This window comes from Mastacembelus armatus, chromosome 16, assembly GCF_900324485.2.
Source record: "Mastacembelus armatus chromosome 16, fMasArm1.2, whole genome shotgun sequence".
NCBI lineage: Eukaryota > Metazoa > Chordata > Actinopteri > Synbranchiformes > Mastacembelidae > Mastacembelus > Mastacembelus armatus.
In genome coordinates, this window is record NC_046648.1 from 18,928,934 (window position 1) to 18,943,382 (window position 14,449).

The following is a 14,449-nucleotide window of genomic DNA, read 5'->3' on the forward strand; positions in this document are numbered from 1 at the left end:
ACAATAATACTTTGAAAAGCCTACATGCTGCTCATACAGACAAACTATCCATTAAATTGTCTGTCTACAAGATAATTGTAGTCTTATACCATAAAATATTGATACATTCATCAGTATAAATGCATGTTATTTTGAAGTAGCTCTAGTCATTTACCTGATAAGATTAAAAACACCACAAATCAAATGGCTGATGGTCACAATCAAGATGTACCACTGGAAAAGCACACATAAAGCAAACTGTGATACAGAATGTGCTTCTAATGTTACCCTGAGCACATAGTCTTTGGATCTTGAAGTTATATCTAACCTCTCTACCACCCAACATTCAAATCACAATAAGACACCACTGAGCAGTCAAACAGGTTTGTTGCAATCAAAATGTGTCTGTTATCGACTCAAGTTTCCAATGATAGTTTGAAAACATCTCTAAGCACAGCATAATATTGCAAACAGTACAGTACCTTTATCTAAATAGTAGGTGTCTGAATTGCCTATAAGAGTTTGATGGAACAGGTATTCAGGGGTTTATAACTGCAGAAACTGTTAAATAAAAGGCATCTGTGTGTGTCCCCTTTCAGTGGAGAAAAACAAAAGTGTTCCAAGTTAGAGAATATACTGGCACTGCAGTCAAAAGTGGTAAATTTATAAAAAAAAAAAAAGTACAGAAAAGTAATGCATTTCACCTAATCAGAGCTCCTACATTAGCAATCTTTGTGTCCTTTCATATCCTGAGTGGAAACCCAAGAGTATTTGCTTATGCAACCTTTAAACTTTGGAAATTAATTAAACAATACGAGTTAAGTCATCCATGACACATTCTTTTTGTCATAAGCACTGATAGTCTGAAATACCAAGTATCAACCATGTGTTGAGATGAGACTACCTCGGATTATATACTACTACCCCGAATCCCATTAACAACATTCTACTACATCCCCATCTACGATTATAGAGGAAAAAAATACAATAATAGTGGAACTTTTTCTTCATATCACATCATGGCAAGTTCTGTCAAAGAGGAAAATATATAAAAAAAGATCATCACACTGGAAAAGTTGAGTCAAAAAGCTTGTAAACAGATTCAAAATATTTGTAATCATTGCTTTTTTGACTACAATCTTAGTATTTCTTCCGAGTAAAAAGAGGAACCTGGCACATAGACATTCAAAAGCAGTCACTACCAAGTCCATTTTACTTTGGCTCCCTGGTCCTATGCTTCACATCATGCAGATGAACATTCATTCCCTCCTTTGTCTTGAATAAATACCCCTTGACTCCTTCCAGTGAATCTGAAGTATTCCCTGAGTTTTCAGATTGGCAGTTCCTGAGATGAGCCCGAGAGTGGAGTTTTTTTAAAATCAGCAGTGACTGTATATGGTGTATGAAAATCTAAAAATATAATATAAAAGAAGGAACATATATTTGAAAGAGATTTAACTGAATATAAGAAAAAAAAATGCATCTTACACATGATTAGTGCAGAGTAACATTGCATTGGTTTTGGCATAGATAGGAATAACAATGGGTCTCTTCTGAGACTGTACAAAAATAGAAAAAAAAAATCATACAAGGCAAAGGAAACAAAATCTCTGCTTATGTCATTCCTCATAATACTATGTACCTATACACTATGTACTGTATATTGTTATTCTTGTGTTGCAATATATTACTGATACACTATAGTCATACTGCTTTGGATTACTAAAGGCAATGATATTTAACCACATATGTACAAAGTAATACCAGCAATGTGATGTTAAAAATAGATGTGTTCACCAAAATATAATCTCAAGTAACATAGAACTTTGAATGACATTTGGCAGTTTTGTGATGTTTAATCAAACACTAATTGCTGAGAGGTTTCAGTGGGAGCAGAAGGAGAAGCTGCAGTACTCTTTAATGAAAATAAATAAGTCGTAGCATTTTTTTTTTAAGCCTTTAGAATAATTTTACATATATATTAATTGGGTGTAAAGGTTCCGTCAGCTTCTCCTGTAAAACGGGAGTAAAATGCTGATTAGCTAGCTACTTCATGCTCCTCCATGCAGGCTTGGTGTTCCTGAACTATTACCCTACTATGGGTTTTAGGGAGGCAATGTCTTAAATAACTACCTATTAATGGCTCATACTAGATATAAACACAAACACCAGCCATCCCACTGGCAGCTTCATGTCTGATTCTGTCTCATTTTATTCAAGTATGAGAGTAGAGCTAGCTGGACCTCTCAGTAACTCAGTCCAGGTCAAGTATCTTATTAGAGGTTATTTTGTACATGTATTGAATTTATTATCTGCATTTCTTGGGATTTTAGCAAATCCTAGTTGAGGTCATAATATAGCGGCAATCTTACACGCAGCAGTCAATAAAATGAGAATATGCAGTAGATGGAAAACTGACTAAGATGATGTTTCCAGCTTCCAGAAAGATATAAGAAGAACTTAGCACCAGGTTGAACAGAAGACTTTTGTTCTCTCTGGCTTGATGCTTAAAGAGTAACAACAAGCAGAAGTGTGCCTTGTTGGATCTGTATCCGCACCTGGCAGGCTCTTTTGACTACACCTGTACATCACAACAAAAAGATGAGTAGTTCAGCCTCTAGGGGTCAGCACAACACAATTTTCAGGGAGTGTCTCTTCAAGGAGGTGTTTTACAGCTAATGGCAATCCTGTGTAAATACTGTAGTGCAAAAAAGATTTGATTTAATCCCAATTGAAATCACAAGCTGTAAAGCTGTATTCTGAGAATATTTTGTTTACCATTAGCAGTTTGGATGATAGTTTTAGTAGCAGACCAAACATCCACCACTGAGGTAGGCTGCACACCTTTAGAAACCCAGCAAAACACTGGATGAAAATAATGAAATGGTTAAAAAAAAAAAAAAAAACTCTGATCAGAAGCTGGAAACCACTTCTGGTCTGACATTCATTTGGCCCCAGGAAATCTGGATGGTCAATTGCAATATTGGCAGAAGCCAACATATTGCCTGTAGCTATACCCTAAAACCCGTCCCATGTGTTTTCACAAACCCTCCCCTGATGCGATATGTAAACTACCACTCATTACAGAGGTACTATCTGTCACGTCTCTGCCTTGTGAGATCGTGAGGTGTAACAATGAGGAAGGAGACTAAAAGGTAAGGCAGCAAAAGTGAACTCTGTACTAACACACTATTACACAAAATGAGGTATAATGGCCACAGGCACATAAAAGAATATGTAGATTCTACAAAAACGTAAAGATAATCAGGTGCCATTGCTCACTACAATTTAAAACCCCCTCATAAAAAAAAAAAACAACAAAAAAAAACCAGCAGTGATTTATATATTTAGAAGGCGTCCCGAGTGCAATAATACAGCAGTATACCTGAGTATTACACCAAATAAAAAAAACAAAACAAAAAAAAATTTCTGCAACATTCTTCGTGAGCAATTTCTAACCTGAGGTAGTTCCAAAAGCAGCTCCAATGGGTTGAAGGGGATGTATGTCCCATCCCTCCATCAAAGCTGTTTGATTGGCCTTTGTGCTTCCCCCACGTCAGTGTTGCCTGATTCCTCCTTTATTCCAAGGACTTGGGAGGCAGTGCTGAGTGGCTGTGCTCCTCCTCGTCTCCTTTCAAGGAGGATGGTTTTCCCTGAGAACTTGGTGAGGACTGTTGTGCTTTGATTGGACAGTTGGCAACCATGTGGTCGATGCTCTGGCAGAAATGGCATTTCTTGGGCTGGGGTGGTAACTTGCACTCTTTGGCGTGGTGGTCCAGGCCTCCGCAGTTGTAGCACCTACAGGAGCAGAGAGCGTTCAGACAGATGTAATGCATGCTTAAACCTGCAATGAAAAAAAAAGCCCATTTGATAGTGCTTGTGGACCCACAGTTTACTTCCAAACTGTACACACCTGCACCTACATCCTGCACAGTGAAGCTCAAACATTCAACTGAAGTAAAAGGCCAAAGTGCTTTTTTGAGTAGAGCTGGATTTAAGTTGCACCTGTTTGCCACTAGATGGCAACATTTAAAAACCTGGAAAGACCTGAATTTGCATTTGCAACTCACAAGGGCATTACAGGTCACACCATAGCTGCTTTTTGAGTAGCAAACTGGGTTGAAACTGCTCCATGTTATAATGTTTTGTAGATGGTATAATAATAAAATAATTTAAAAAAATACATAAATAAATACATTGAATCTTATTTTGGAGCAACCTTTTGGCAAACCAAGAGTTTCTGTAAGGGGTAAATATTCATGCAATTTAAGTGGCAGGGCTTTTATTTCACAGTGGACCTGGTAACATAGCACATATTATTATGGATATGTTACACTCACCCCTGTTTCTCAGGTTGTCAGTGTCAAAATCTTTCTGTTGGACTCTAGTTTATTGAACTAAGACACTGGTTTCATTGGCCTGAAACTTTAGAAATGAACATCATAAGGACTCAGCAGGAGCCATCAACCTCTTCTGTTCATATATAATCTATAGAATGGCCACGCGTGCAGGGGTGGAAGACAGATGGGTGGTGGGTGTGAGGTGGTTTGTGCCACTGTGGACCCATGGACACCATTGTAGCAGCAGATGAGTATTGGACAGGGTAGCTGCCAAGGGGTCAATGCAGCTTTGTAGTGGTGGCCGTTGGTGTCAAGGTCTATACTGTCATATCACTGAAGGCCCCCACATCAGCATCCATCAGGAGGCAAGTGGAGGGATGGGGAAGTGGTCCTTTGTCTAAAAAAAAAAAAAACCTGCAGTAATGACCTATGAACCCTGCCTCCCAAACACACACGCGCACACACGCGCACACACACGCACACACTCTCTCACTCTTACTCTCCTCAGTTTTCTAACCCCCAATCCCATCCCAGCCCCCAACTCTCTTGCATTTACTCATCCAACGTTGCCATGACAACCGTGACCTTTCACCCCTTTGCCCAGGCTCTTGCATCTGTTATCAATTAAATGGATATGGAGCCCCCCACCCCTCCACCGCAGTCATATACACTCACTCACAAAGGTGGTCTATGAAACATGGACTGAGAAGCAAACATGAACCCAATGCTACAAACCAGAATATAACATGATATTGGTCACTACTGTTGTAAAGATATGACTATTGGCCATGCAGTGAATACAATCAGTCATACACAAATCCATTAACCACCATCCATGTTGCATTGTGAAATATGCTAGCAGTGGAACCATATCTCACCCATGGATCAGTGTGGTCTAGGGAGAGTTATTGAACCACAGCAGGCCTCCCAGGACTCTTTGAGGTGGTAATGATCTCTGTTCTCACACTGACTACTCTCTGGCTCTAATCACAACTGACAGAGAGGTGAAGTTGATACACCGCTAACCTTGCACTATATTGATATTCAAAGAATGATGCAAAAATCAAAGTCTTTTTTACTGAGAGAGACACTGTTGCCTTTGCATGAAACCTTTGGATCTTAAGAGAAAATTTTTTTTTTTATTTGCAGGTTAGTCATAACTTTCACATGACCTGGACAAATTAAAATGCTATATGAAAATAATTACTTTTGCAAATGTGTCCTTGCTCTTGCAGCATCATCAAATGTTCGCAAAGCTTGTCCTCTTATTTCAAATTGCAATCATTCGTAAACCAAGAACTTATGTGAATTTATCTTTATGCTCAAATTGTCATGTTTAAATTATTTGTCTGCTTCTGAAAATGAGTAGAGAAGGTTTAGGAAGAGAGAGCAAAAGAGAGGCTGAGTGGGTGTGAATTCACTTGGGGTCAGCAGATTTAAGCAGTTATTGATCAAGGTCACACGTCAAGCCTGCTGCTGTGACCCCTGCCAGGGTTAGAAGTGGGGGTTGGGGGTTGAGGAAGAGGAAGGAAAATGAAAGAATAGGAGACACTAAAACACCATTGTATATCTGATCCAAACCGCAAACAATAAGGATGATGATGTTAGTGGGCTACCAAGCTATCAGCTTACACCAATTCCTAATGTAAAGTTGGATAATTTGTCACTGTCAAAGGACAACTATTATGCAGCAAATTTTCTCATTTTGATTTATTTATTTATTTTAGATACACTGATATCATCTATGGCCCCTGCCTTTCACCCAAAGAAAGCTGGGATAGGCTCCAGCAGATCCCCATGACCCTGGTTAGGAATAAGCAGGTATAGATAATGGATGGATGGATGGATGGATATCATCTATGGGTGGAGAAAATGTGCATACGTAAGCATTAAGCTAAGGGGCTAAGCAATATGAAACACCACTGGCTTATCTCAAAAATGCAACTGTTTCATTAATTTATGTTAAACACATGAATGTATTTCCTATGTCCCCAGTTTGTTCCTGCTTACCTGTCACCCTTTGAACGTCGCTTCTGGACCTTCTTGCCTTTGGGTCTGCGCTCGCTGCCCACACAGTGGATGCCACCTGGTCCTGTAACCCGCTGTGACTCCAGACCTTTGGATGACTTTTTGAAGGCAAACTCAACTGCCTCGCCCTCCTTCAGGCTGCGGAAGCCTTCCATGTGCAGTTTGCTCTAAAAGGGAATACGGAAAGATTTGAACTTCCAAAAAACTGTTTTACATTTAAAAGGAGCTCCAGTTAAGTGATGGCTTCAGTATGTATTATGTGATCAATAGAAAATGTGTATTTTATTTTGACATCACAGGGAAGAATGATCATGTCAAAATTTCCCAGTCAGACAGCTTTTTAGTGGAACAATGACATGTTCCACCAGATATAGTGTCATCAGTATTAATTTTCAGCATTCAGACACCTTCGCTTTTCATACATGTTGTTGTAGACCTACTTTTAAATGGATAACACTGCTTGCCCATTCATTTCCACTGGATGATAAGGAGAAATTAAACACATTTTTGGGCATGTTGGTCAAGTTACAGGTACAAAGAATCATATAGTGAACTATCATTATCCAGAACCTTAATGGACCAGTCCAGTAGTTTTCTATAATCACTTCAGTAAATATTGTGTTAAGTTACATTAATTTCATTTCATTTTATTTCATGATTAATGCAAATAACTCTAGTTTTATTTGCTTCAGTTCATTATATTAACTGAAACACTAATTATTAATGACATGAGTCAAGGCAACTGTAGTGAAAGGTGTGTGAAAGTTATTTTAAGGATCGCTTTCATTACACAACAGCACTTAAATTCACGTTTGTCTACGTTGACCTCTGTTTTTATACTAGTTGTTAGTAAATGAAACACCAAGTAAACAAACAAACAGCACTTAACAAATAAAGTTACAATGCAAATTAGCGACACCTTCACTAATTTGGGTTTTCAGTAACTTTAGTCCATGCAAAGTGAGTTGGGGTTGAGTTTTACCTTTTACTGGGATTCAATCAGATAATCACTACACACACTTAGCACATGTGTTAACTCCAGAGTGTTGATACTTATTCTGGATATTGGATTGCAATGAGCCATAACCGGCCCTGGTCAGGATTAATTGGAAATGCATTTAGCTTATCAGAGCAGGTTAAAGCGGCAGATCTCTCTTGCTAAACGAGTCAACACAAAACTAGTTCCACCTTAGAAATATGCCCCAGTTTCAAAGTTTCTTTCACAAGCAAAATCATGATATTCATGTGCAATAAATCACCAGAACATTTCATTTTGAAAGTTTAGAAAATTCTGCCAAATGTTACAAAAAACACTGCATGTTTTTGGAAATGACTGCTACCAACAGAAGTTGTAAACAGACTGTAGTTTTTTGGTTTAAATATCCAAAATCAGAAGCATCTGTGAATTCATGATGTGTTTTTCCAAAGATGATCACTGGGGATTAAGTTGGACTTTGGCCTGGCCACTCAAGGACAGTCAGAAACCTGTCCTAAAGCCACACTAACATTGCCATCATGCTTGGAGTTCTGCCCAAAGGGTTACATTTTTGGTCTCATCTGACCAGAAAATGTTTGTGCCCATGTTCTTGGCAAACTCCAAGCAGTTTGACATACGTCTTCACTCAAAATGGCTTCTGTCAAGCCAGTCTACCACAAAGGCCTGATTGATGGAGTGCTGCTGAGATGGACTTCCTTCTGACAGGTTCTCAAATCCCTGCAGAGGACCTCTGAAGCTTTGTTAGTGAATGTTGGGTTCTTAGTCAAAATGTCTAAAAACTTGTTTTGTTATTGGGTGTCGACTGACAGGTAAAATTCAATCTAAAAGTCTGAAAATAGCAAATGGGTCTGAATACTTTACCATTGTAAATAAACACACACTACAAAGCTCGAAGTTCTTACTTTATGAAGGAGTTTGTACACACACCGTCCTGTTGACTTAATGCTGCTTTGTCTTTTTGCTGTGTTTGAGTGGTAAACCTGATGAGGATAACCTTCAACCCATCCCCCCTTCAGTGGAACAGCATTCCACACTTGCTGCCCCCACCCCCATGCTGCTTCCCACCCACATCACAAAGCTCCACTAACACACTGACCACCACCACTAACCCTAAACTGCAGGATGTAGGGGTTAATACTCAGGTTGGGGGTGGGGTGAGAAGGCAGCGTGGTTTCTCTGGGAGGTGGGGGGTCAGCGTGACATTCCTTAGATAGTTGTTTGGCAGAAAGACATGCAAGATAAAAGCTGAGGGAAGACACAAATGATTGATCTCCCATTGATAACAGTGCTTGAATGTGTGTTATCATTTTTGTGAAAGAGACATGATGATTTCACTTTGTATCAACAGTGGAGAGGAATGTTATCTCAATTAATCTGCAGTGAGATAACAACTGAATTAATTTACTGTCAAACATATCAACAGTAAACAGTAACCAAGTCTCCTGCTCACCTACACATCAGCCTATAATCACCTGAAGAGATTTTTAAGATTATGTTAAAAACATTTCTGATTGCCAAACAAAGAAGAGAGAGATAAAGGGAAGGGAAGGTGTGGTGTGGTGTGTTTTGAGGATAAAACCCACACACAGGGTAGCATGTCATGGGAAACCCCTCTCTAAAATTCCCTTGGTGGGACTGTGAGATTAAATTGTCACAGCTACCGCAGACTGTTGACATAGCAGCAATTATCCATGATGATGATGATGAGGTTTGTTTTGAGAGACATTAATCCCTTATTTTTCTTTAATTTTTAAGTAAAGTCACATTCATCTAGCAATTACAGTATAAACAACACTCTGTATTTTCCAAAACCACCAGCAATCAAATTGCACACAGTGTTTATTGTTTCATTAAGGAAAGCCTGCATTCTGCTTTAAACTTAACATGACAACATAACAATCTTTTAGGAAAGCTTAGAACTGGAAAACTACAAGTAAATCTCCAAGACCTTCAGCTTCAGATAAACTAGTCAACCCAGTGGTTCCAATGAGCTCAAAAAACATAAAATAAAAAATCAAAGCCTTCTGAAATGAAAAAAAAAGCCATTTTCTCCAGTTTCCTTACAGAGGAGCATCTGCTGCAAACCGTGGAAACAGCAGGGAAACAGAATTGTTGGGCCATGACATTTGAGTGGCAACACAGACATCGAGTGACCCCCAATCTCATCAAGTTCCACCTCAGGTTATTAAAACACATGTAGGCACACTCACAGTCACACGCACACACAAAGTTACACAGTGTGGCCTTTCAGCTTGAAGGACCTGATGTTATTAGTGGGACCTACTGTAAACTCTGTCTAGAATGTGTCTGGAAGCCAAGCAAGGTAGAGAAAGACATCAGAGCAGTCGAGAACAATAGTAGGACTGCTGTTGAGACAGGGGAACTCGGTCACGGCTGAACGGTGCCTCATTCAGATGCATGGCCCTATTGTTCACCTGCACAAAGGCCAAAGTACTCCTGGAGTTATTTTCCTGAACATGCGGCAACTAATTTTATAGCTGTGCCCTCTTACGTTGCCATAACCTATACACATCCATCACTGACATGTGACTAACTTTTCTAGTGACAGAGAGGGAAGCAAGACATTGCTTATGCATGTCTTGTGGATGTAACGAGACCAGGTTATTACTTGAGTAAAACAGTGAGTGTGACGTCAGAATCTCAATTTAAGCTTCCCTTTATGAATCTGGAGTCAACTTGATTAACTGGACTAATCAACTTTATGTCATAGACAGGCAGGCAAAAGATTTTATACATTGAATTATTTAAGCACCGTGCGATGGCAGTTGGCACCAAACCACCATCCCCTCCTTTCTAAAGTACTTTACATCTCTAACTGCTGGAGCACCAAATTACACATATCCATCCCCAGTTGAACTCATGTTAGGTTTGGTTTGCAAAATGACTAATCAACTACCAACTTCCTGCTTATAGTCAAATGGTATTACAGTTACAACAGTTCCACAGAGCAATTCAGTATCTCTATATGCATCATCATGGGCAGAAAGCATGCTGCAGTAAAAGTAGGTGAGAACTACATGAGTGTGGGAATATGCAAGCTTATGAGAATGAAACTTATATGGACTGTTTATAAAGGTAACTCTTTAAATTGCACTTTGGCAGACAGATGTCCCCACAGCCGGAGGCCTTAATGAATGGTGGGATGGTGGTGTGCGGACAAGGAAATGTACGTAAAATAAAACATGAGAGCTCCTTTGGTCTTTAAAGCTAATATAACTACCACACACACACATGCACACACACACACACACAGAGGGGGTTGAGCAGACAGCAAAGAGCCTCACTTTATGATAGGAACCTTGAGGTGAATGAGCAGCTTACTGGGGGACTCCTCTCATTCACATGCTAAGCCTTTATCTTATCAGACAGCACTCACATGAGAAGTAGGAGGGTAGCAACCCCCCCCCCCCCCCCCAACACACACACACACACACACACACACACACACACACACACACACACACACACACCTCCCTGTCCCCACCTCCCACTTTACCATCACCACTTTTAAAGGTAGATCAAGGTTTTGGGTAAATGTCAAAGAGAACTGATGGGTTTTATTTCAATGTGAGAAATAAAATTCAGAATATCACCACCCGTAAAATTACATTTATTGGGAAGAGGCTGACAATTTTCACAGCCATCAGAGAAAAAAGAATACTTGACATTCATACATAAATACATTAAGTGATTGTTTTGTACTAGGTTTGGATAAAATGTCACAAAGCCAAAGACTGTGCACCTCTTAAACATTTTACCTTAACCCTAAAGAAGTCGACAGGAGCTCTGTTTATATCATTCTGTCTACATTTGACTTCGGCCGCATAAACACTTTGTGAGCAGATGCAAAGAGGATTGGCAAAATATTACCATACATCACATACCAAACACTAAACTCATCAAATAGACAAGTCAGTTTCCAGCTCAGTGAGCTACAGTATGTACACTCTAACTAACACTTTTATTTCTTCATCACATTTCGCCAGTATCCCTCTGAATAGTAGAGGAGAAGCCTGCAGCTCTGCTTTGGCTGCAACACCCCTGATGGAGGACCACACAGCACAAAAACACCCATCTAACGCTTGTGACTATGTCAAAGCTCCCGCAAGCGGAGTGTTAGTGCTGCTGTTTTTAGTGCACTTTTCAGCTTTTTTTTAAACACTGGATGAACTAAATTAAATTAATTGAGCTGCATTGGAAACAGGTGGTAAACGCAGGCTACACGTGCAGACGCAGAATTGTGCACAGATCAATCGAGTTTACAGGTAAAGGTTGGTGTTGCGTTTTGCTCCGTTGATATTTGCAGCTTCAACCACAAGAGAGTTATCCTACCTGATGGACAAATACATCAACCGGTTCGTCCAGTGGCACTCCCTCCCGGTTGGTCATGGACAGGAACCCGAAGCCCATGCGGACGTTGAACCATTTACAGACACCGACCCCATGGAAAGACTGTGAATCCTCCTCGGCACTTGGTCCTTCATCCTCCTCGGTCTTACACACTCCTGCAATGAAACATGCACGTGATGTTACAGAACTTCAGCTCACACTGTTGCAAAAGAAAGAGCGCATGAAAAGTGCACTTTGTTTCCACAGGCAACATTTCAGCGAGGTTTAAAAAAGCTGAAACAAACGCTCCTTCTCTTTTTCTCACGTTGCTGCATCGTTGATCAATAGGAATCGATGAAGCAGAGGTTGTATTTTCGATCTACAGTTTCATTTAAAAAAAATCAGTATTTCTCAGCAGCCTCCACCACGAGTTTCTGCAAAAGAAGTTATCTGCGTGATGTCAGAGTTTCTAAAGAGCGTTAAATAAGATAGACACGCGGATTGCGCGTCACGTGTGTGAACAATGCTTTAAAATGTGCCATTGCAATTAGATAGACAGTCCATCAGAAAACAGCTTAATTAACTCAACCTGGGAATTCCTGGTTAGAAACGGAGCCCATCTCTTCAGTTCTACCTTGAGTCAAAATTGGCACCCAAGCTACAGTATCCTTTTTTTTTTAGCCCTCAATCTGGGTAATCCTCACAGATTGCCACTTTCATGCAAAATGCTTTGAAAAGCAGAAGCTGCGCAGCGAGTGGGACAGCGGGAGAGGGAGGTAAACAAAAGGGGGCTGGCAACCTATTCCCCCTAAACAATGAGGGGTGGGGGGGTCACCGGGCCGAATTTTTGCTGAAGAATTCCCCCCCCCAAAAAACCTCAAAGACAATGCAAGGAAACCCAGCCCCTTGAGAAAGCACTTAAACCATTCCCAGTGACAACTCCCCAAAAGCTCCCTACATACCTTCTGCCATGTTTGTGGGCCAGTTCACTCCCAGTGTTCACTGCTGCCGGGTCCTTCTGTCTTTATGGAAACGCGTTTTTTCGCTCCCCTGCAGTGGTCAGCTCTGATGGTCAATGCAAATGAACGTTTCTCATCCAACAAACCCCCCACATTCTCGGTCATGTCCACGTGACATAAGTACAGTCCCCAAGGACAGATTGTATATTGTGTGATGGAAGGGCCCAAATGTGGGAACTAACCAATCACTTTTACCAAGACGCTATATTTTATAGTACTTCCTGAGCTCAGTGACATAAAAATGTACAGGTCCTGTAATTTGCAGCCCAAATATCTAATTCTAATGTGTTTTATTTTGCAGGACCTGCTTTTGATGACTGGCTTTGAATTATGGGCAGAACTAGAACTAATATTTGTTTGACCTGAACCTGACATGAAGTGACAAAGGTAAAAATGATGGGGCCTCTAATTCCACTTGCGACTTTATGGTGTCTCATGTTGTGGACACACATGCATTCCTTTCCTTGGGATCAGGGGGTTTGTTAGCTGTTACCCCGACACGTCAAATGAGGTTTGTAATGGTAATTCAGATGAAGATGAACGGGGAAGGGTTTTTTTTTTTTTTTTTTTTTTGTTCTTTCCGTGAAGCACAGGGGGACCAGTTCCACCCAGTCAAACCCTGCAGCTGAAGAGGAAAGCGACAGTGGACCGTCAACTAACGGGTTGAAGAACAAGGTGCATGGAAACAAGCCAAAGCCAAACCGGTCAAACCAATTCATGGATCAATAGTGATTGATCACATCACGTCAACATGTTGACTCGTGTCCTTGTGGGATGATGGATGAATCAATGGCGGAGGAAAGTGCTTTGTGTAAGCACTCCAAAGTTGGAATTTAAAAAATAGAATTAAAAACCTTATTTAATGAATCGAGACTAATAATAATAAGGATTTGTGATGTCATTTGGTTAATTGTCAGCTGACACAAATAAAGACTGCGACCTTGTAAAGTTATGGAAAATATTTTCAGCAACAAATTTGTTCTTATTATTCTGCAAATATCGGAAGGATAAGTCTAATTTACGAATAGATGCGTTTAATAGTTGACATGTGAGGGAGCAGGATGTGGGTTTTTAGTGGAATCAGTGCTGCTGCTCTGTGGAGCTTCACCTGAACAGAAGTTTAAAACAAAACAACTGGGATTTTTCCATGAATGGAAGCTGCAGCTCCACCTCTGCATACATGATGCCTGATCGACGTTTCAGAAGTGACATCACAGCTCCCACAACGACCCCCAGTGGACACGTAAACCACGTATGTTTGCGGACCTGAACATTACACGAATCACAGGATTACACACTCAAAACCACATACATGATCATTCCACAAATCAGAGATTCTTGTACCATTGTTTTTAAATGGTAAGTTTTAAGAAAAACAAATCATTAAAGTTTCTTGTCTGAGGGGCTAAAAAACTACATTACACTGAAGAGAAATGACTGTATATGTTTAAATATCTTAAGTTTATGGCACATTTTGATTTCGTAAAATATTTTACCTGTTCATTTGATTGACAGCCTGAGATACAAGAATATGCTCAAGTTTGTGGATTTTTTATTTTAAATCTGTAAAATCTTTTATATCGACTATAACTAATCTCATTGATGTGTTTTGAAGCTGTGAAATCTATTTCCAGTTCATTACTTTCTGGTGTTTTTAAGAACAGGCCCTAAATAGGCCTCCGTTCAAAGAACTGCGTTGGAGTCATTTTCAGAAATAAAACTGAGGCGTGGAAGAA

The 14,449-nt window shown here is 40.0% G+C and overlaps 1 protein-coding gene across 1 annotated transcript; it reads right to left on the reverse strand.

The window, feature by feature from the left end:
- Window positions 1–3,557: 3,557 nt before the first annotated feature.
- Window positions 3,558–12,666, reverse strand: lin28aa (lin-28 homolog Aa). The gene is made up of 4 exons (XM_026317600.1): window positions 12,657–12,666; window positions 11,698–11,870; window positions 6,330–6,514; window positions 3,558–3,777 (listed from the first exon to the last, which is right to left on the reverse strand). The coding sequence occupies exons 1-4, from the start codon at window positions 12,664–12,666 to the stop codon at window positions 3,558–3,560; spliced, it is 588 nt and encodes a 195-aa protein (XP_026173385.1).
- Window positions 12,667–14,449: the final 1,783 nt, after the last annotated feature.

Excerpts from the sequence above, each read along its gene's own strand:
- lin28aa (XM_026317600.1), bottom strand. Across the intron at positions 6,515-11,697 it reads TTGATGTATTTGTCCATCAG|AGCAAACTGCACATGGAAGG; the intron begins GTAGGATAACTC and ends ATTCCCTTTTAG. Across the intron at positions 3,778-6,329 it reads CGACGTTCAAAGGGTGACAG|GTGCTACAACTGCGGAGGCC; the intron begins GTAAGCAGGAAC and ends CTGCTCCTGTAG.